This window comes from Scaptodrosophila lebanonensis, unplaced genomic scaffold (genome assembly GCF_003285725.1).
Source record: "Scaptodrosophila lebanonensis strain 11010-0011.00,11010-0021.00 unplaced genomic scaffold, SlebRS2 tig00001410-arrow-pilon, whole genome shotgun sequence".
NCBI lineage: Eukaryota > Metazoa > Arthropoda > Insecta > Diptera > Drosophilidae > Scaptodrosophila > Scaptodrosophila lebanonensis.
The window spans coordinates 7,802,444-7,825,432 of NW_022060738.1; the positions used below are offsets into that span (position 1 = coordinate 7,802,444).

At 43.3% G+C, this 22,989-nt stretch overlaps 1 protein-coding gene across 1 annotated transcript; it reads left to right on the forward strand.

Annotated features, from left to right (window-relative positions):
* The first annotated feature begins 253 nt into the window (after positions 1-253).
* Positions 254-9,928, forward strand: LOC115630782 (tetratricopeptide repeat protein 28). The gene is made up of 6 exons (XM_030527438.1): positions 254-259; positions 1,797-3,850; positions 4,439-5,619; positions 5,685-7,311; positions 7,376-8,121; positions 8,181-9,928. The coding sequence occupies exons 1-6, from the start codon at positions 254-256 to the stop codon at positions 9,926-9,928; spliced, it is 7,362 nt and encodes a 2,453-aa protein (XP_030383298.1).
* Positions 9,929-22,989: the final 13,061 nt, after the last annotated feature.

Sequence of the window (22,989 nt, forward strand, 5' to 3'; positions counted from 1 at the left end):
GCTGATATGAAAACAGGTATGAAGTTTTTGTTGTTGTTGTGTGTTTGCCTACCTGTTTGTGTTTACTGTGCTCTGAGGCTGCTACTGCCTCTCCGATCAGTTCAGTTTTGCAGGCGGCGCGTTCAACAACACTCGATTTAAAGACGCAACGTGACTTTGAAACGTTTTCGCTCTGCGCTCTTTTCTTTCTTATTTTCTGTGTTTGTTGGTTTTCACATGTTTGATGTTTTGATACCAAAACTGCACAACATAAATGCCAGTGAGTGTGTTTTCTCGTATCTAAACACGATTCGCGTGATGTATTCGAATGATGTTTAATAAATAGAGAATTGAAAAGTGTTTGGAATTTATGCCAAATAAACGAATGTCTGAGGGCCTTTGAACTGTGGCTCATATAACATACATATATATGGCTGCAACCACAACCACAATTTTACCTTGTACATACATACATACATACATATGTATAGTTTTTATACCGTATAAACGCGCAGTGCGAACCAGGCCGTGCATTTTTTGCCACTTACTACTGCCATGGTCAGTGCAACGACGTCTGTCTTTCGTCTTTATTTTTTCGAAACGTTCTCGCTTTGTTGCATTCCACAATAAATGCTACTAATAACAGAAAGCTACAACAACAATAAGCAGCAGCAACAGCATAGTAGTAGTAAAGAAAAAGGCAATCAAATACTGTGCTCTGTGCCGCTTCATACAACAATAAAAAAAAAGTTGCTTGACTTGTTTGCCTGGGTGCTTGTGTTCATGTATGTGTATCTGTGCATGTTTGTGTGTGTGTTTGTGAATGTGTGGCTTTAAGGCCGCTTTGAATGCCTCGGCATGTTGGTTATAGAAAGAAGAAAAAAACTCTTGGCAGCCAGAGCCACAGCCATCGCAGCCGCATTCTACATAAATTACAAAAATAAAATGACACATAAAAGCCATGAAAATAAACTCAAAATTTATGCACATGAACCCAAAGTCTGAATTCAACAGAAACAGAAACAGAAACAGCAACAACAAAAATACAAAATCACAACAATGACCAACGATTTTATGTAATAAAGTTTGCAAATTATAACAGGGTCTCATGTCACATTTATGCGACAAGTATTAATGAATGTGTGAAACATTTCTGGCCAAGTTTGTTGTCTAAGTCATTTGATTTTTTTTCGGACTGTGATCTCCTGTCAAGCTGACGATCGTATTAGAGGAAATAGCTAAAGCGTCAGCAACAACTAAAATCATGATACAACCAACATTGCGACCAGTTTTTGTAGCGCAAGTTTTTCATTTCACATTCTTTACTGCTTTTTCCTGCCACACAATCTGAATCTCATTTCCTCTCCCTCTCTCGCTCTTTTTTCTCTCTGGGCTATCCTCTTCGTTGACGGCTAAGAAATTCTTGCGCCACTTTTTCTATTTTCTAAAACGTTCTTCTTCTATATCTAGTCAGACATTTGCTTCAGTGAGAGCATGCAAAAGTTCTTGTTAAAGCCATTGGGCGCCAAATTGTAGGTCTAGCTTGCCAAAGGCAGAGCATATTTTAAAAGAAATTACTATTATAATGAGTCTTTATTGGGGTACTTAGGCTTATGACATTTTTTTATTACACATACTACAATTATTTCAGTTTAATAGCTTACCATATTTGGAAAATGGCTTAAATAGTTTGCAAAGTAATCAAATTTTTGAAGCTACATCTGTATTATTTTAACTATTTTCGGTCTCGGGTTGCACTATTTAGCAGTCCCTTGAAGAAATTCTAAACATATTTCTAACCATTTGTAACCTCTCAGAACGAACTGGAGTGCACACCAGAGCTGCCCGCCGCTGAGCGCGCTCTGTTTCTGGAAAAGGTACGACAGTCGAATGCGGCTTGCCAAAGCGGAGACTTTGCCACCGCGGTGCTACTCTACACGGATGCATTGCAGCTGGATCCAAGCAATCATATATTGTACAGCAATCGCTCAGCAGCTCGCCTTAAGCAAGGACAATTCGCTGCTGCACTGCAGGACGCCACCCAGGCGCGTGAATTATGCCCACAATGGCCCAAGGCGTACTTTCGCCAAGGCGTGGCTCTTCAGTGTCTCGGCCGCTATGGTGAGGCTCTGGCATCGTTTGCTGCGGGCTTGGCGCAAGAGCCGACACATAAACAGCTGCTGGCAGGTCTCGTGGAGGCTTCTCTGAAGAGCCCCCTACGATCGACCCTGGAGCCTACGTTTCAACAGCTGCGTGCCATGCAACTGGATCAGTCACCCTTTGTGGTGGGCTCTGTGGTGGGTCAGGAGCTGCTGCAGGCGGGGCAATATCAAGCCGCTGTCGCTGTACTGGAGGCTGCTCTGCGCATTGGCAGTTGCTCTCTCAAGCTACGTGGCTCTGTTTTCAGCGCCCTGAGCTCGGCGCACTGGGCGCTCAATCAACTGGATCAGGCCATTGGATACATGCAGCAAGACCTGGCAGTGGCGAAGTCACTTGGAGATACCGCAGGCGAGTGTCGAGCCCACGGAAATCTGGGCTCTGCATATTTTAGTCAAGGCGCCTATAAGGAAGCCCTAACAGCGCATCGCTACCAGCTGGTGTTGGCCATGAAATGCAAGGACACGCAAGCAGCAGCAACGGCGCTCACCTCTCTTGGTCATGTGTACACAGCCAGTGGCGATTATCCAAATGCTCTTGCTTCACACAAACAATGTGTGCAACTGGTCAAGCAATTGGGGGATCGCTTGCAGGAGGCCCGCGAGATTGGAAATGTGGGTGCGGTCTATTTAGCCTTGGGAGAATGTGATGCCGCTCTGGATTGCCATACGCAGCACTTGCGACTCGCTCGCAAGCTGCACGATCAGGTTGAGGAGGCACGTGCCTACTCCAATCTCGGTTCTGTGCATCATCAGCGGCGCCAATTCGCTCAAGCCGCTGCCTGCCATGAGCAGGTGCTGCGAGTTGCTCAATCACTTGGAGATCGCAGCATTGAGGCAAGAGCTTACGCCGGTCTGGGACACGCATCTCGTTGTGCCGGTGATGCGAACGCCTCTAAACGCTGGCATGAACGTCAGCTGGCCATGGCTTTAGCTGCCCGTGACAAAGTGGGCGAAGGACGAGCTTGCTCCAACTTGGGTATCGTTTACCAGTTGCTGGGCGCACACGATGCCGCTTTAAAGTTACACCAGGCCCATTTGGGCATTGCCCGCGCTCTAGGAGATCGTGCGGGCATGGGACGAGCTTATGGGAACATGGGCAATGCTCATGCTGCAGCAGGAGCTTACGAGGCTGCTGTAAAATACCACAAACAGGAGCTAGCCATTAGCCAGGCTGTGAATGATCGCAGTGCCGAAGCGGCCACTCATGGCAATCTGGCCGTAGCATATCAGGCCTTGGGCGCTCATGATGCCGCTTTGGTTCACTATCGTGCTCATCTGGCGACTGCCCGTTCTATCAAAGACGCGGCAGGTGAAGCATGCGCGCTTTTAAATTTAGGAAACTGCTTGAGCGCTAGACAAGAATATGCCGCCGCAGTGCCTCATTACGAGAGTTACTTGATGTTGGCCCAGGAACTAGGAGATGTGGCTGCCGAAGGAAAGGCTTGCCATCTTCTGGGCTACGCCCACTACTGTCTCGGCAACTACCGTGCTGCAGTGCGCTATTATGATCAGGACTTGGCTCTAGCCAAGGATGCACAGCATCGACCACATATGGGACGCGCCTACTGTAATCTGGGACTGGCACACCTCGCCTTGGGACACACAGCGGCTGCTCTCGAGTGTCAACAACTTTTTTTGGCCGTAGCTCATGCTACCGGACAGCTGACAGCTAAGTTTCGTGCGCTCGGCAACATTGGCGATATTCTCATCAGGTGAGCAATTGCTTGAGAAAACCAATCGTGTACAAAGTTAACTCCACAGTTGGACCCAAAATGTAGCTCACATATATTATATAGCTCTTATATTGGGTTCATTGCTATATATTATACAAAACCAACATAGAATAGATATGAAAGAAAACAATATTATTTCTCTTCAGAATTTCTTGAATGAGAAAAGTTATTATCATTATGAACTACATAATGCAAAAATGTCGTACAAAGTCATAACGTTACTAGGTAATATCTGCTTTTCAATATTCAAAATTTATCATAGCATAATGCTATCAAGGATCATAGTGAGATGAATTCAGAATTAGTCTTCCTGACTGTATTCCTACTTGACTTTCCACCGCAGTTACCTTTTATTGGACAAAAGTCATATTGCGAAACCGACAGAACCAGATGAATTTTTTTATAGAAACGTCATACCATATAATTTAGAAAAAGTTTAAGAGGGAATGGTGTGGCCTCTGATTTTCAATGGGGCTTTAAAATATTAAGCCTTGCTTTAAGCTGCACGAAAAATCTTCTTATCTCGATTGCTAATATATTCTCTGTAATTTTATGTTCCATCTTAAGAACGGGCGCTCACGAGGAGGCCATCAAGCTGTACCAGCGTCAATTGGCCCTAACAAGGGCGGCGGGTGAACGCTCCATGGAAGCATCCGCCTGCAACGCTCTTGGTCTTGCCCATCGATTGCTGCGACGCTGGGATAAGGCTTTGAGCTATCATACGCAGGAACTTACGCTACGCCAGGAGCTTGGCGATCTAACAGGCGAATGTCGCGCCTATGGCCACCTTGGGGCTGTTCATATGGCACTTTGTAGCTGGACGCATGCAATTCAGTGCTATCAGGACCAGTTAGAACGCGCCCAACAGCAACGCGATGCAGCTGTGGAAGCGCAAGCGCATGGAAATATTGGAATTGCCCATCTTAATATGGGACACTATGAGGCCGCCATAGGGTGCCTAGAGACACAACTGGGTACACTGGAACGTGTGGCGTTGCCTACGACACCGTCGGACCGAGCTCGTGCACTTGGTAATCTAGGTGATTGCTATGCTGCTCTGGGTGATTATGAAGAGGCGCTGAAGTGTCACGAACGACAATTGCAACTGGCGCTGGGAATGACCAGTCATCGAGATCAGGAGCGAGCTTATCGGGGATTGGGTCATGCAAGGCGTGCTCTCGGCCAACTGCCTGCTGCACTGGTTTCCTTAGAAAAGCGTCTGGTGGTGGCGCATGAGCTTCACAGTGCAGAGATTAAAGCCTTGGCTTACGGAGATCTAGGGCACGTGCATTCTGCGCTTGGCAATTACGCGCAGGCACTTAGTTGCCTAGAGCATCAGCGGGAACTTGCCCGCGGTCTGGAGGATCGCGTTTTAGAGTCAGATGCGATATGTGCCTTAGGTCAAGTGCATCAACGAATGTCGGATCACGAGGCTGCTCTACGTCTGCATCTTGAGGACCTGCAGTTATGTTCCGAGCTGATGCCATCGTTGCAGGCCAGAGCTCTTGGCAATCTTGGATCAGTGCATGAAGCACTGCAGCAACATGACGAAGCACTCAAGTGTTATGAGCGACAATTGTCGCTGACCACGGACCGACTAAGCAAGGCATTGGCCTGTGGCTCACTAGGACGGGTTCATCGGCAAATGGGTCATAATTTAGAAGCCGTGGACTACCTGCAGCAGGGTTTAGCTAGTGCTCAATCCATTGGAAAGTCGGAAGAAGAGGCAAAGATAAGACATCAATTGGGTCAGTATTAAGACAAAAGCAATTGACTTTAATGCTAATACTTTTCTCACACTGCGTCGTTCTAGGTCTTGCTCTGCATTCATCCGGCGATGCTGAAGGCGCTTGCATTCATCTCGAAACAGCCGCCCAGTTATTGGAAGCTGCACGCTACGAGCAACGAAGTCCAGAGACCCGTCTGTCGCTTTTTGATCTTCAGACAAACTGCTATCATCTTTTGCAACAGCTTTTGGTCTCGCTGCAGCGCAATGAAGATGCACTGCTGGCCGCAGAGCGTTGTAAGGCTCGTCTCGGAGCTGACGTGGATGCGGGCAGTCTACCTCGAAAGGCGACATTGGGAGGAGCAGAGAGCCTTCAAGACACAGTCAACCGAAGCAAGACGACAGTATTATACTATAGTTTGGCAGGCGACGAGCTATATGCCTGGTTGCTCCAGCCACAGACAGGCATCGCACGTTTTCATGCTGCGCGAATCGATGCACAGATGCTGCAGATTCATGGCACTATTAGCGAGCACGATGAAGAGGATGATCACACAGACCAGCCACGTCAGGCGGCTGGCCGCCTGGAACGTTATGTGAATATGGTGCGAGACAATTTGGGCGTCAACTCGGATAGTATATTATATGAAGGTGATGGCAGTGGATGGCGTGCTAGCAATGAGCAGCTCCTCGAGGATTTCCCTGGCAGCGGAAATGGATTTTTGCGAATGGTCAATCGAAACCAGCTGCTAAATTCATCCAACTACTCACTAAGCTCGCTCTTTTCACTGGGATCCGTAGGCGGCTCGGTGGCGAGCTTGCAGGGTTCCACCCGCTCCGTAGGAAGTCGTAGTTCAAGGAGAGCTCCAAGTCTCCCCACATGGCAGGGACCCGCTTGCTTACACACTCTCTACAATTTGTTGTTGGCACCTTTTGACGATCTTCTGCCCAGTGTTGCCAGCGTCGGACGTACGGGACGACGTGAACTCATTTTGGTACTAGACAGTGTTCTGTATCTGGTACCTTTTGCCATTCTGCGTGCTCCGCGTGATGATGGCGAGTATTTATCGGAGAGATGTGCCCTGCTTACCGTCCCCTCGCTGCAGGCCTTGCGTGGTAAATCAAGAATTCGCACCACTGGACGTCCACCTACGGCACTGGTAGTGGGTGGACCACGTGTACCTCAATCTTTAGCCGAACGTTGGGGATGGGCTTCGGCAGAATCGCCAGCTGCTTTGCAGGAGGCTGCCATGGTAGCTGATATGCTGCAGGCCACCGCTCTGGCTGGCTGCAATGCTACTAAGGAGTCGGTTGTGTCCGAGCTAGCTAATGCCGAGTGTGTACACTTTGCAGCCAATCTAAGCTGGCAATTGGGCGCAGTAGTGCTCAGTCCCGGTGACGTGGTAGCTGCCAAACAGGATCAAGATCAGGGACAACAAGAGCTAGGTGAACAGCATGAGCCGCAACTTACAGACTTCACTTTAGCTGCTGCAGATGTTCGCCAGTTGAAACTCAGTGCCAAGCTGGTGGTACTAAGCTCGTATCACTCGGTCGAACCAATAACTGGAGCTGGTGTAGCTCAGTTAGCAGGCAGCTGGCTTCTAGCTGGAGCGGGCGCAGTCTTAATTTCATTATGGCCTGTGCCGGAGACTGCGGCGAAGATTCTTCTAAGGGCCTTCTACTCGGCTCTTCTTCAAGGAGCTCGTGCAGCACGGTAGGTGTTACGGTTACATATTACTTAAAAGGTATAGGAATCATATTATTGTTTTCTTTTTCAGTGCCCTAGCGGAAGCCATGCAAACGGTACAGCACACTAAGCACTTTGCCCATCCTGCCAATTGGGCGGGTTTCCTGCTTGTCGGCAGCAATGTACGCCTGTCAAATAAGGTGGCGCTGATGGGTCACGCACTGTGCGAACTCTTACGCTCGCCGGAGCGTTGCCGTGATGCATTACGTGTTTGTCTGCATTTAGTTGAGAAGAGTCTCCAGCGTATCCATCGAGGCCAGAAGAATGCTATGTATACTACACAGCAAAGCATAGAAAATAAGGCGGGACCTGTAGCTGGCTGGAAGGACCTGCTGATGGCTGTGGGTTTTCGCTTCGAGCCGGCAGCTAATGGCATACCGTCAAGTGTGTTCTTCCCACAGGCTGATCCGGAGGAGCGCTTATCGCAGTGTTCGGCTAGTCTTCAAGCTCTCCTCGCTCTCACGCCACTCACATTGCAGGCGCTGGCCAAGTTGGTTAATAGTCCCGAGCATGCGGATGATATAATTGCTGTCTTCCGCAACATTCTCGCTCAATTTCCGCCGAAGACCACAGCAACAATGACGGTGGATACGGATGCCTGCATTGAAATGCCATTAAGTGTGCGTCTGTGGCGTGTTGCTGGTTGTCATGAGTTGCTCGCTTCAGTGGGTTTCGATCTCACCGAAGTCGGCACAGATCAGGTGACCTTACGGACTGGCAAGCAAGCGAATCGTCGTCACTGCCAATTTGTGTTACAGGCTCTATTGGCTCTTTTTGGTAAGTTAACAAATCCTCAACATATTTTGGATAATTAATTAATTTCTTATTTCGACTAGATACCCAAGAAGCACCTAAGAGCCTTGGCCTGGATTCAGCGCGTAGCAGCAGCTCCGAGTCATTAGCGGAGGCGGATGCTCCACAGCCGCCTCCAGCTAATAATACACAGGAAGTTCATGTAACACCACAAACCCAGCCATTACCTCCACTGCCGTTACATCCACGTAGCGCCTTCATATCCTATGTGCGACGTCGTGGAGAGCCCGACGGAGGAAGTACAGCCGCCACAGACAGCCATGCTGCATTAGCTGCTGCTGCGGCTGGAGTTGACTCTAGCCTGGCCAATACCACGGACAGCGAGCTTTCCGATGGATACACTCCATTGGCGGCCAATGGACAACCACCACGTTTCGGTTATGCCAGTTTGCGGGGACCTGTGCGCGTTTCTCGGCCTGGAGGAGGCGGTGAAAGTGATGCCACCTTTACACCAAGTCCACCTGTGACCGATCCTAGCTTGTCTCTGGCCTTGGCCCATCAGACTCGCATACGCAGTCTCTATTCTAGCGGTGCTAATGTTCAGGCGGCTGCTCCGGCACCACCAATCGCAGGAAATGTTGCTCCTGGTCGTCGTCCGGACAGTTCAAGCTCGGCGAGCAGCACCACCGATTGGGAGGGCTCCGGTCATGCGACAGTTTTAAGACGTGCATCCTCGCAGCAACCACCGCTTCCCCCGCCTCGCCCTCTCGCTCCAACCTACCATAATTTAGGGGTTGGAGGACGCATTAAGCCCAAGATAAAGCTGGGCAGCGCACAAACTTCTGTGGCAGCACGGGTGAACAAAGAGCACGCCCTGTTTATGGATCGCCTAAATGTGCGCACCGAAACGGGAGGCGCTTCTACGTCGAATATTGGAGTATCAGCCACCGGTGCCCGCAAGCCCTTAGCTTTATCTGAGGATGAAAGCGGAGCAGCAGCCGCGCTGGCTCTTAATACATCGAGTTTATACTTTTCACAGTCGGACAGCGAGATGCTTAGCGAAACAGAGCAGGAACTGAAGCTCGAAGGTAGTGGTAAGGAAGCGCCGTCTAAGCCTAGCCATAAATCCATCCAGGACAGTATTTTGCGACACATGAATCGCGAGATGACGCCCACAATTTCAGAAGTATACCACGAACGGAATTTGGGCTTGGGTCTGGCGCCTCCACTTTCCAAACTGCTGCTCAGTCCCAACTACGAGGATCACAATGCACATGGAGATGCTGATGAGAAAGGAGCTGTGGCTGGGGGCAGCAATATGGCTGCTGCAGCCATAAAGACGCTTGTGGATGCAGTTAGTGATTTGGAGCTAAGTGGAAGCTCTTCCGGCGCTACAATACCTACGGTTGTGAATGAAGGAGAAGCGACTATTGCTGCCAATACCGTTGGTGTAAGCGAAAGCACTTGTTCAATATGTGGCGAATCCTCAAATGTCATCTGCCATTGCAAGGCCGCCACTATGCCCAAAAAAGGATCTCTAAAACCCTGGCTCAGTAATTTGCCATCTGCTAGTCTTGTTCAGGCCAGTGAGCTGACCACTGCAGATATTTTAGAGCGTCGACTAGAAGAGGGCGGTGCTCGAAGCCCCAACTTTACGGCTGAGCTGTGTCGTCGCGACGAGGGCGATGGACGTTCCGTGGCCGATTCGCAATGCAGCAGTAACTATAAGCGTGTGGTGGCCAATATGGTAGCAGTTAGTCCAGTTGATACGCAAACGAAGTCCAGCTCAAATCTCTCGGCCGCCACCTGTTCGCCCGGCCGTCTGGTATAAAAGGAGACAGCTTGATTAAGACAAAAAATTAATACAAACCGATATTTGATAGTACATATTACATACGATTTATATTTTCTAAAAATGCATTTACGCTATATCAGTGCTTTATTATTCTAAGCGTGAACAAAATGTATGTTTCTGCCAAACCCTGATAATGACTAGACTAAGAAAATGTCAAAAATTTGTTACTATTTATAGTCTTGAACTGATGTGCTTAGAAATATATGTATGCTCATATATATTATAGTATTTATACAATATAAATTATTATATGATACTATTCCAAAAACCGACTTATTCTTAGAACGGATGCGGCTTGAAAGCATTTCCACTTAAGCGGTACAAATTATACAATTAAGTTATAGCTGAATATATACAAGAACGCAAATAACATTCGCAGTTAGCTTTTGATGACGGCTTTATCTTCCATTCCTGAATATGTTAGCTTAAAAAAAATTAGAGCTTCAGTTTTTAGCTTTTATTATATCGGAAGCTTTCCAATATTTTTTCCGTACAAAATGAAGTAGATCACTGAAAGATTTGAAATATGTTTTTCTACAGATATTTGAGTTGGAGCTGATAATATAATGGTACAGCCAATGTACCTATTTCTGTTTTAATTTCATAATACTTGTACAACAAATAATTTTCATGAATATACGCAATGTATGTAGGTGGATGTATGTATGTATGTATGTGTGATACTTAACACGCTGCTCTGTGATACTTGACAATGAGATAAATCTTCAAATTTATGTGCAACCATAAACTCAAAGATGAAAATGAAGATGAAGATATCAGACGGTCTGACCCCAAAACCTTAACCCAAGGGCCAAATTATGTTGTCAGGAGCACACAAATTCACATAACACAGACACACACACACATGCAAATGCACATACATATATGTAGGGTGGTGAGCATTTGTGTCAGGCAATTGCCTAATTAAATTTTATATCAAACACATAAAACTGTATTTCAATAAACAAGTCGAGGCATGTGAACAGAAGCTGGGCATAAAAGTCAAAGTCATCAAATAAATACACACACACACAAACAATTTCGTATGCTGCCAATATTTTTCGCTTCATGCAGTCAATACATATTTGCATTTCACCCCATCGTGGCTTTAATAACGTTTGAGCGCTTTCGTTTGCCGCGGAGTTAATAACGACTAACCGTTTGGCCAAAGGTTTGCTTCGTTCGGTTCGGTTCGGTTCGTCTGTCGCTCCCCATGGCACAACATTAAAATCATGCGGTTCATTGAACGACGAATGGACGTCAGACGATTAAACGACTCACTGACCGCTTCGCTTTCAATATCAAAAATGGAAGTGCATGCGAATAAACAGCAAACAGTAGGAGAAGTCAGTATGCGGAGCCGAAGAGAAGAAACTGGTTGGAGAAGTGGCGAGCCAGGCTGTCCATCCTCGCTTGTTGACTCAGCATACTGCTGGCCAGTGACAGTCGAGCGGACAAGCATTTGACAAGTGGCTCGCCTGGCTCCGTCTGTTTGCCCAAAATGTACAGAGCATCAGGTACAAGAGCTTTAGAATAGCAGCGGTTTGTCTGTGTAACGCATACGCCCCGTATGTTAGCTCATAGATCGCAGTACGAGTATATATGTCAATGACGTTGCCAAGCAAAGTCGGAACATTGCCATAGCTATAGTACGAGTATGTCATGGAAAGCGTAGATTGTTTGTTCTTATCCTTTGGCACTCATATAAAGTTTGTTTGCGGATTTGTGCAGCGCAATATGTCAGTGCAGTGGTGCAGGCGACTGCGGCCGGCGAGGGATGAGAGGCGGCAGCATCGACCACGCTTAATGGCAATGTACGTTCAAGTAAACACACAGACGCGCACGCATACACACACACACACACACAAACACACTACATACAACATACAGCATACTATATATGTATATGCTGGTCGTACACGTTGCCAGTATACGTCGACTAACAAATCCTTTTGGCATTATAAACATTATTAAAATTTCATGTTTCCGACGACGGCTGAGCATCGTGCTACGCCGACACGGCCACTCGTTCCACTCCACAGCGCCAACAGAACGAGAAACGTAACGAAACATGAAGCACAAAAGTGTGGCGGGGCACTGAAAACAGAAAACACCCATGTTGACCGCCCGCTGTCTAGCCTCAGTTATTTCCATCATTCTTCAAGCTTCATGCTTTATGGTTACTTGGTCAAGGGCCTTTCATGCTAACACATACATACTCACACATACACACTCACACACGTGTGCTCATACATATATACGTATGTATTTACTCAATCTAACGCTATCATGCACACACACAGAGACAGCGGCATAAAATGCATGAAATTCTCGCCGTAAATCGTTAAAATGATTTCTATTTAAGTAAATATGCAAAAATGCTTTGTTATATTTGCGTGTTTTGTGAGTATGTGCGCGTGTGTGTATGTGTGTTTGAGGCTGCTTTCAGCAATTTACAGTTTAATTTGAAAATTTAACAATGCTCATAAAAAGCGGCGGTTGATGCTGCCGGTAAATATTTATTTGCAGCTTTTCTTCTTCTCCATTATTTTTATGCCGTGCACATGGCGTATGTGTAATCATTTGACAGGCCTCCAGGAAAATGTAGCATGCTTTAAGGCGCTGTTTGAAAATTCTGATACTTTACATGCTTGCCAGCATTTCATTGATGTTTGTTCAACCGAGCTGTAAATGTTTCGTGCACAGCTTTTTTTAACATTGAATGATTTTTAAAAAATATTCTCGTTTAGTGTTCGTCTCCTTAGCGCAAACCAAATTATTTCGACTGCATTTAAATTGGTCACTATAATTATTACAATCTAATTGACTGCAAATCAGATTGAAATTGACACATTTGGATATGTTTCCTATATTTTACATGTTAAAGTTGTTTAGCTAACTCCCTGTCTTTATACATTTCACAGATATACTTGTATTTTCTTTTTCAAAAGTTTTATTGTACTTACAGAAGAAATGATTGAATTGAAAGTTTAATCAACTTTCTGAAATACTGGAGATTCGTTCTAAATATCTTGTGCTGTAATAGGTCCATAGCTTCTATATTGCTTTGTATTTGCGGTCTATTAATTAAACTGGTGTCATAAGCTTCATTTGTAAACATTGGTGCTGTTAAAGTGTAGTTGCCCTAACGCAAGTATGTTGTCCTTCTTTTTTTTTATTGAAATAACTTTTCTCCAAAGGAAAACGGTCCTACTGTTTTAAAAATAATTATTTTTGCCTTCACTGAAAACGTCTGCCAACAATGGAATGCTTCTGGCCACAAACGGCTGCGTGAAAGCATAGCTTGCAACCTGCTTCAGATTCCTCAACACCTTTTACTGCAAAGTGTAAGGGTTTATTTTTCTTTGTACTGCCCAGTATAGTAGGAATATGATCAGAATGAAGAGATGAATCGAAAGCACACGTCCGATTGCTCAACTACAGTTTTCGGCCGTTAAAATTTAGCACAAAGACTATTTTTTTAAAATTTTTATATTTAAAATGATAAATTGTATATTTAAAATTAGAATTTGCTTAGACTGAAACAGTATTTAATATTCATGAAAGAATATTGTTCCATTGTCAGGCTCAGTGAAGTTTATAGCTTGTTTTAAATAAATTATGATTTAGTTTGTTTTATTTGCTTCTAGTTTTATATTTTCAACTCTTCAACTACTGAATTTAATTCAAAATAGTTATAAGGCTTTTGTTTATTTTTGTTTTCGTACACAAGTTAAACTAGTTAGTTTCCTTGAAATAAATCATGCATTTTATATAGATTCTCATGTTAAATGGTACAGACTGACTGTAGCCTTTAAGCCTTTTAAGCGAATTGTTCTGTTAACTTTTTGCAATTCTCTCACAATATCTTGGCAGCGTGCAAAGTTTACCTGTGCACCGCATTGCAAAGAAAAAAATAAATAAAAAAAATACAGCAACACACAACTACAAGGAACAACAATGGAAAACAATGTGCAGGCTTTTTGCTAACTAGCTAACACAGCATCCCACTTTTGTTGTTGTTCCTATTGCTGTTGATGCTGCTGATGCTGTTTTTGTTGTTGTGGGTTGGGGCAAGCCCAACGCACTTAACACTTGCGCCGCAGTGCCAAAGCTTAGCTGGCAACTTTTCCGAGTGCTGTGAAACTACAGGATACTTAGCGGCATTGCGAAAATCTACTTCAGTGCGTCACGTAGGCGCTTCAAAGTTTTCATTTTTGCAAAAATTTACGATTTACGTTAAAGTGCAAATGGAAAACAAAAAAAAGAGGAACGATAGCAAGTATATGACCATATATAACGACCGTTACCTATATACGAGTATATACGAATATGTATATAAACCCATGTACTTCGAGCTGAAAGAATAGCAAAGTTTGAACACAACCAAAATCCTGCTAAGTAAGTGTTCGACGTTGGGTTGGTTCAGCTGCTTTGGCAGCACACGTAGCTCGGATTTTGCTACGTCTCCATCTTTATTGCACTTAAGATTTACTCATCAGCAGGTGTGCCGACTGAATAGCGTAACCCTGCCCTCTATAAATACGAGGGTTGTGTTATAACGAATTGCCTGCGCTCTGAAAAGCGAAAACACAAGGGACGTACCAATTTGATAATTGTCCATATATCAGTTAGCTTAAGCAGTTTTAAACATTCAGCTTAAATTATGTTTACAGCTGGTTCGGAAGAAATACCTACACTCTTAGTTGATTCCAGCCTTATGCCATTTCTGGCCAAAAACACCGAAAAGCCGGAAATTTCTTATTGCTGTATTTTAATTTTTCTAAGTGAATTGTTTTATGAATTATGAACTATGAACTGTTTTTTTTTTGGTTTTTTTTTTTTACCAATTTTCTGTAGTCAATACCATAATCGGGCCTGGCTTAGCTCAATGATCTAACAGGAATTCCACTCAATCTAGAAATAGGCTTTAAAATTGTCGACTTATTAACAAACCAAATTTGGGCAGAAATTGTTTGCCTGTCTGGCTATGAACTGGAGTCTTCTTCATATTTAAAAATTTTACGAATTTAAACAGAAACTGGGGAACTATTTCCCCGTCTATTGGCAGTTTTAGAATGATCTGAACACGATTGCTTAATTCTTCTTATTGAGTTTTTTTTTTTTTTTTTGTATCTTGCAATAACATAAAACAAAACGACCGATATTTTTTTCTGGAGGATTGTTCCGTTTAAGGGCAAAGCCTCTTTGGTCTTTCAGAAACCTACAGTTAAGGAAATATGGTCTCTGAAAATCAGCCAGGAGCTGAAACAGCTCAATGTTTGCCAAATAACAAAACAAACAGCAAATGTTTGTTCTAGCTATTTAAATGATGGCCATAGCTTAGCGTTGGCAAGAATGTTGATTCATTATAAGACAACCCTCGTTCATAAATACATATATATATGTATATATGTGGGGAGGGGTGAAATGGGGAACGCATGCTGTTGCAAAGTGTAATGTGCGATTGAGTATCAAGCAAGCCAGCCGCCACTCAACCAACATCAACCGCCCTCCCCAGCCCATTTGCAATTTTTATGCGCAATTTTTTACATGGCCCGGCAGTGTCGCTTGTCGCTCGTTAAGGTGCTGGCTGGCTGGCTGGCATGCTCCGCTCTATGATTTAGTGTGTGCGCCACCTGCAACGCCCGCAAATACAATTTAAATTTTTAAGCGGCGACTACAACTCGTACTTTGGCAACGGCTTGAATTCGTGTCACGCAGCAACCGGAGCGGCATCATCAGCATGTCGTCGGCAGCCTCGTTTTTCTTCTTCCTTTTTTGCCACCCCACTCTCTTTTGGGGCATTTGCCGTTGAATGTTGCAATTTCAACCCGTTGATGGATTTGATGGCTGCTTTTTTTGTTGTCTTTTTTTGTGTCTGTGTGTGTGTGTCAACGTCAGTGGTGGTGTTGGCAAAATCAGCGCAAATCAGTGCCAAACAGCAGGTGGTGGGCGGTCTTTGGTGGCAAACACAAATTGATGACACTCGCTTGCTTGTTGTCGATCCTGTCACCGATATCCTGCCTCGCTTCCTTGCATGCCACACCCACACACACACACACACACATACAGAATGTCACTCACGCACACAAATGACACTAAATTTTGTTGATTAGATGCCACCAAACGCGTCTGGCGCTTTTGCCTTTTCTACTGCAGCTGCTGCTGCCAATGCCACCAAAATGTTGTCTCTCTGCTGGCTCCTCCGTCCGCCCCTGTGTCAGCCCCTCTGCGGACGCCATTTTGCATATTTGCTTTGTACTTTTGCACTTGCGGTTGGTTTATTTTCGTGACGAGCAAATGCAATAAAAAATTAGTTTTCGGCGAAAGTGGGTGTCAGCTGAGTTTCAATTGAAATACTTTAAATAACCTAGCTGGAGACGGAACATACTAGTCTGATATATTTACTTTTTAGCACTTGCATTGAATAGCACAACCAATTATAAAAGAAGGAAACCCCACGAAAGAAAATCTCTCAGTTCTAAGGCAATATTTCAAACCGTTTAAAAATATTTAAGCGTGAATTTGAGTTATTTCTTAAAAAATTGCAATAATTCAAATAACGACTAAATACATGCAATTGTTTATTTAATACCTGATTTAAAACATTGTTTTAATATATGTGATTCGATCAAGAAGATAAATTGAAGCCCCTTAGCAGTGATTTTCAAATTAGACCGAACCAGCTATGGAAGTTCCACAAACTTAGACCAGGTTGGTCCTTAGCCTTGTATTAAGATTTAGACAATTTTGCTAAAATATTATCTGACTCATTCTCTCTCATGGATCCTTAAATATATTAGCACGGCCTATGTTTAGATGCCTTATTTTGTACACCCTGTACCTCGACTGCGTCATACTTTTTATATACCAGCGAACGATGGCAGCCTAATTGACAAATCTGCGCTTAACAAGCAAATGCAATTGAGGCAAATGCGGCACACTCGTACATACTAATACATATTGACACGACCCGCACTGGCATATGCGCCAGACTACAGGCAGGCTATATAAATTAACAGTAGGATTGCACCAATTTGCAATACGATGTCTGTAAGCCCCTGCGCGTATCTATTGTTGCTACTCGTACCTGCTCTCATTTGGCTATATAAAATGTATGCGAACAACCACTTAGTGGGCACATATATATCGCTGATGAACGACTATTAAAGAAATTACGAGTCGATGCCATGACGAGCAGCAACAAAAAAGGAAGGAAGCTAGCGATTATGTGTGTTCTCTGCTTTTATTTGCAACATTTTGAGGCAAAGTTGAAATGCATGCGGGTGCGTTAAAAGTTGCCGAATGTTGCAGGGTCGAAAACTTTGCAGCGCGACAGCCTGTTTAAATAGTCAGTCAGGGATATACATACATACATATGTAGCTTGTAGATATATATATACAAGTATGTATACATTGGGGCATAATGCGCCCCAAGCGAACAACTACGAAGGAGTGTGTGTGCGTGCGTGTGCGTGTGTAGATGCCTCAATCAAAGTTGGAGCCCAAAAAAGCCCGAAAAGCAGGATAAAGTTTTGCAGCGCCTTCAACTTAACCAGCAGTTTTAATTTTGCCACAAAGAGCGTACGCGAACGGGCTCAATGAAATTTTAAACAAATAAAATGGCGGCGGTTTTTGCCAACTTAATGGTATCGCTGGAAGACAGTTGCGTTCTCTTGCTCCTTGTTAATTCCGCTCACGTAAATTAGTTTCCAGGCAACAGACGAACAGACGAAGGAGCTGTTGAGGAAATCGTGAAGGAATTTTTTGTATCAACATTACTCGTATTTGGCACTGCAAAAGAATTGAGTTTAAAGTTGCCTTTATGCTGGCTCTGCTGACTCAGCTTAATGAATTACAAGAGTGAGAAAAAGAGAGGAAGACACGGCGAAAGAGTCGTGCCCCAATAAGTAGTGGCCCCAACTTAAATTGGAACTGCTTCCGGCGACTTTAAATACCGTTAGTCACGCACAAACTTTTACCTTGGTAAGGTGTCTTTAACTGGCACCTGCTTTACATTGTCTTACCCGTCGACTGGCGTGCAATTGGCTGCCACCCTTGCTCGCGCTCCCGCCTCTCCCCACCTCTTGCTTCCTCCTCTAACCCCTCTTGTGTACATTCAGACTGTGCGCGTCAATATGTCTGACTAACTGACTCAGCGCTTTGATTGCCGGCGTCGCCGCTAAAGAGGAAGCAACTTTTATTTTTTTTCCCAGCGCTGTTTGCTTCCGCCGCCCATCTGTCCATGTCCCTACCCACACCTCATACCCTTGGCTGCAAGCAAACTTCAACTTTGGCTTAATTTCGCGCACGAAGTAGTACGAACAGCAACCAACCGACACACGTGCCCCATCATCCTGCTCCCCATACAGAGACACGCAAACACACATTCATGCACCCATCGACTCTACCAACTACATAATAAAACACTTGGTGCTAAGGTTAAATTCCTTTGCCGGCGCATTCTGCAACTTGGGTGTGTCTCGGCCATTGTGGCACAAATTAAAACTAAAACGTTGCAACATTTTCGCGCTATGTTCTAAAGTCGACAACATTGCATGTATCTATGTTCCAGCGAGGGTTAAATGATAAGCAGCCTCAGTTCTCAATAGCCTTCAACAATTCCGATTTACTATCAAATATAGAAAAAAAAAATTGGTTTATTCAATTAATGTATTGTGTTTACTATTTTATCTCTGAATAAAAGAGGTCACGAAATGAAAAATGAAAATGAAGGGGTCACCAACAAAAACGAAGTAACATGTGAGAGATATACTTAGCTTTATGTCTAGTTTGTTTGATTCTTGGATTTACGATTTCCATAACAATATATACGGTAATGACAGCTTTTACGCAGGCAGTTCGAAATGTTTCTAGCTGGGCCATGAAGATGACCTCCTACATTAACCCATTTTTGTTATTGTGATATTGATATTATAGTTATCATCTAACAAATGATTAACTAAGTCGATGTCAGTGCTTTTGTTAAAATAGAAAAGGTTCAATAGCGTGCGGTTATAAGATATTTGTTTCTGAAGGAAGTGGATGTACAAGCTTAGAATCGTCCGGGACACCCAAAAACTGTAACCACTGACAAAAACAACGCTACCATTCATCAAATCGTTCTGGACGACCGCATTATCAAAATAAGAGAGATATTTAGGATGATGTCTGATAACCGATGAGGACACGGCTAATAAATCCATGAATCTTCAATATTTACATTAAAATAATAATTTTGTTAACAACAACTTTATGGAATTTTGTAGATAACAATATGATAAGATGAAGCAGAAGTAGTGAGATAACAACATTTGCATTAATAAGTAGAATGTCCAAAGTTTCCGTTGTAGTATTTGTTACAATAAGGATGTTGTTTGACTTGAGTAACTTGATACTATCACCTCCATTTATTATACAGCCCATGTACTATATGCTTTCTCATGTGCCTCTATATGTACGAGCATGTTTACCTCGTCGTCAATTATTGAGGAGGCAGGGCGGTCCACCTGTGCCTCAACCTCGCCGGCGCGACTGCTAAAAGGTGTGCTTTTAATTGTCGTTGGTTGCGTCGCCTAAATATATTTAACACGTGGCCTCCAACCATACCTCACCAGCCGCCCACCTTTTCCCCCACCTATTCTGGTGCTGGGACAAATTGTTGCTGTTGGAGGTTTTCTGGTTTGACTGCTTGTTTTGCAATAATTTATAAACTTTCGCTGAATGTGTGCTTTTGTGCTTTAGTGGCGTGTATGTGATAGGGTTAAACATTGTGTAGCATGTTCGAATATGGCACAGTGAGCTGCAGAAGTATCGGCTTAGGGTTATTAGTCTTGAAATAATTGCATTATTTGGGGTAGATCTTGAGAATGCAGGCACATTAGGGAAGAGTGAGTAGCAGTGCTCTGTGGAGGTGGACTCTGTTGAATGCCTCATTTTTGGTTGATAAATAATGTGATCACTGATTGATAAATAATCTTGTAAATGAAATGATCTTAAAGTAAGCACAAACAAAAAAAAAATACTCATAACCTGCTTATAATAAATATACGTAATAGAAGTTTAAATTAATAGTGATCAAGTAGAGAAAGATTATCGTTCAGATAAACTATAAATAAGGTTTCCACTATCGTTGCACACGTTTAGTTTACCCGATCGTTGCCTGCAAGCAGTTCTCTTGCAGCTCACAGGATTGCAATATTATTCCAGAGAGAACTCCATTTGCTTAGTAGGAAAATGCGACATGAGAGAAGCAATTATCCTGCTAAATTGAAAAAAGGTCACTAGCCACTAGCACAATAGTGTTTCAAGATATATGATTCATCTAATGATGAATGAAACTTTGATTAGCTCTAAAAATGAATTACATGAGTATACTATTATTTAATAATACAAAATTGAATACAGGCATATTGCAATTCGTATACTACTACTTGTATACATATTTTTGATCAGCATGCAGGGCGAAGTATCTGTGAGCAGTTTAGTAACAGCTTTACTCTCGTTTCTTAAAACTAAGTGTGCTAGATTCGATTATTATTTGTTATTCTCAACTGATTTTTCCGATAGGTCTCATAATAATCATTTACAAAATCATTACTGGTTGAAGCTTGTTAAAGTAGTCAATAAATTCAGAAATGAAAAAGAAAACAAATATTCAACAAAATGATTATTGCGATATTTGATATTTAATGACCTCTTTTGTGTGTGGGCTGTTCATTTTTTCGAAATATTATTTATTTATTTATTGCTCATATGCAATGTTAAATCAACATACGAACAGTAAAAATATTTCGAAATATGAAACCCTTTGAAATTGTGAAATTCAGATGAATTAACGTTTTCTTTTTATGTAAAAGAAGTGTAAATATTTCAATATTAATATGAGAGTTGACTTCGAGTTGCCAAAGCAATTTAATTAAAAAGTTCATTTGTAGTTCATCGACAAATATGGTCGTCGACGTATACAACAATTTTAATTTAAAAGATGAGAAAGCCTCAAAAAGAAATGAACAATATTGCAATGGGGTAACATTATTTGCCAAACGGCCAGCTATGCCCCGATTCACAGCCAAATGTGGTCAGCTTTTTTCAATTTGTGTGTAAAAATTAAAGGAGGAGTAGAAGAAGAAGTAGAAGAAGATTTTAATTTTCTTGCCATAAAAACAAAAGAGTTAATTAAATTCAATGGGAATTAAAAGTAATCGTAGATTATGTTAACAATTTACATTTTTTCGATGTAAAATACATTTTGCTTTCTTCTTCTTTAACTAAAGTCTTGCTGGCCTTTAAAATATTTTATGTTGTAGGTCTTTCCTAACATTTCGCCCTTACATTTTTCCCACTTAACTAATCCCACTTATCGCACTCACTGTCTCTATAAAAGCAGCACTCCCTCTTTTCTACGCTTTCTACCTCACTCCCTTGCTAACTCTCTCTTTCTCTCTCTCTCTCTCTGTTTCTCCCCCTCATGCTGACTCCACACTTCGCCAACAGTTTGCCATTGAGATTTGCGTGTTTCGCTTAATGAAGAAGACAAATAATCGCGCAATTAAAGCCTTTTAGCTTTAAGCGCGAGTAAATAATTGCTGGGAGTGCAAAATGAAACTCAAGCACACAGACATTCAAACACCTCGGCAGACTGATACACACACTGAGACACCAACACTCATAGCTATACATGCATAGCTAACAAACGGTAAATGTATTCAAACAACAAATCTTAAAGGCACGCTACAATGAATAGTAAACGAGCGTGGGACCTGGAAGGCAGAAGGGAATGGGATAGAACAGGTAGTGTGGTGCGGTGTGGTGCGGTGCGATTACGTAGAGGGTGGCGGTGTGTGTATGTGTGTGTGTTGACTTGACTTGGCTTCCGTGCAAAATTCTTAATTGCACCTGTGTACAGTATTTTCCGCTGACGCTGCCAAGACTGCCTGTCTGCCTGTCCGACTACTCCCTTCCCCTTCCCACCATCACCTGAATCGTGTCTGGTGAGGGGGATTGTCTCGCTGCCTTGTCTGCAGCTGCTGCCGCCTTAGCTGCACGGCTTGATGGGTTAGATTAACTGCCTGACAAGTAAACCTACTTCGGCACACACACACACCCCTCAAGCCTTGCTAGCTTTTGTTGTTGTTGCTGCTTCCGCGCTACTGTCAGTTAAACGCTAAAGTCATTCAGTCAGCCAGCCATTCAGTCGTCCCACCTTCGCGCCACGTCGCTATTTGGTATAATTTTTTCACGGCTTAGCCGCGCGCGCACCCACTCCTAGCTTCCTAGCAAACACTCCCCTGCTGTCCTATCGAAGTGCTCCTGATTCACGTGCTCAGCACTCGTAATTATTTTTCTTATTGTTCGAATTAAATACTCAAGGATTTATACGATTTTCCTGCCCGGTTTTGCCTTTGGTTTCGTGTTCTGCCTTCGCGCTTACTGCTAGTTAAGATTTGTGCCAAAAGATTTACAGAAAGTTATTAATTGACGTTGCATACGAAATGCGCTGGGCGGGAAGTTTGGAAAAATGGCTAGCGGGTGACTTAGACAGAGCAGCAAAGCAGTTGAATTGTAGGTTTGTTTTTTTTTTTTTTTTTTTTTTTTTTTGCGGCCCTACCCTTCCTCTATATATTACTACTCTCTCTATTTTTTGTATGCCCTGCATTGACACTTGGCATAATTATTGCATTCGGAAATTGAATTCTTCTACGGAAATTGACTTTATAACCGGGAAAAGGCGACGATGAAGGCGACAACCAAACCACAAATTTAGTTTGTAGTTTTGTTAACTTTCCACATGAAGTGCTTGGGTACATAAGTCATTTTTAATACACTTCATTTAAATATTCATAGCAAGAGGATAAATAATGTTTTTTGAAGAAGAAGAAGCTTAATATATTGTTCGCTGATGTATTAGCTGGAATGCCAATGGAAAGGGTTGCTGTTATGTGACCTCAAGAATCGATACATTCTGGTTTCTGAACTGAGCTAAGTTCCTCCTCCACACCTTAAAATGTTAAATAAACGCAGTGCTTTTGCAC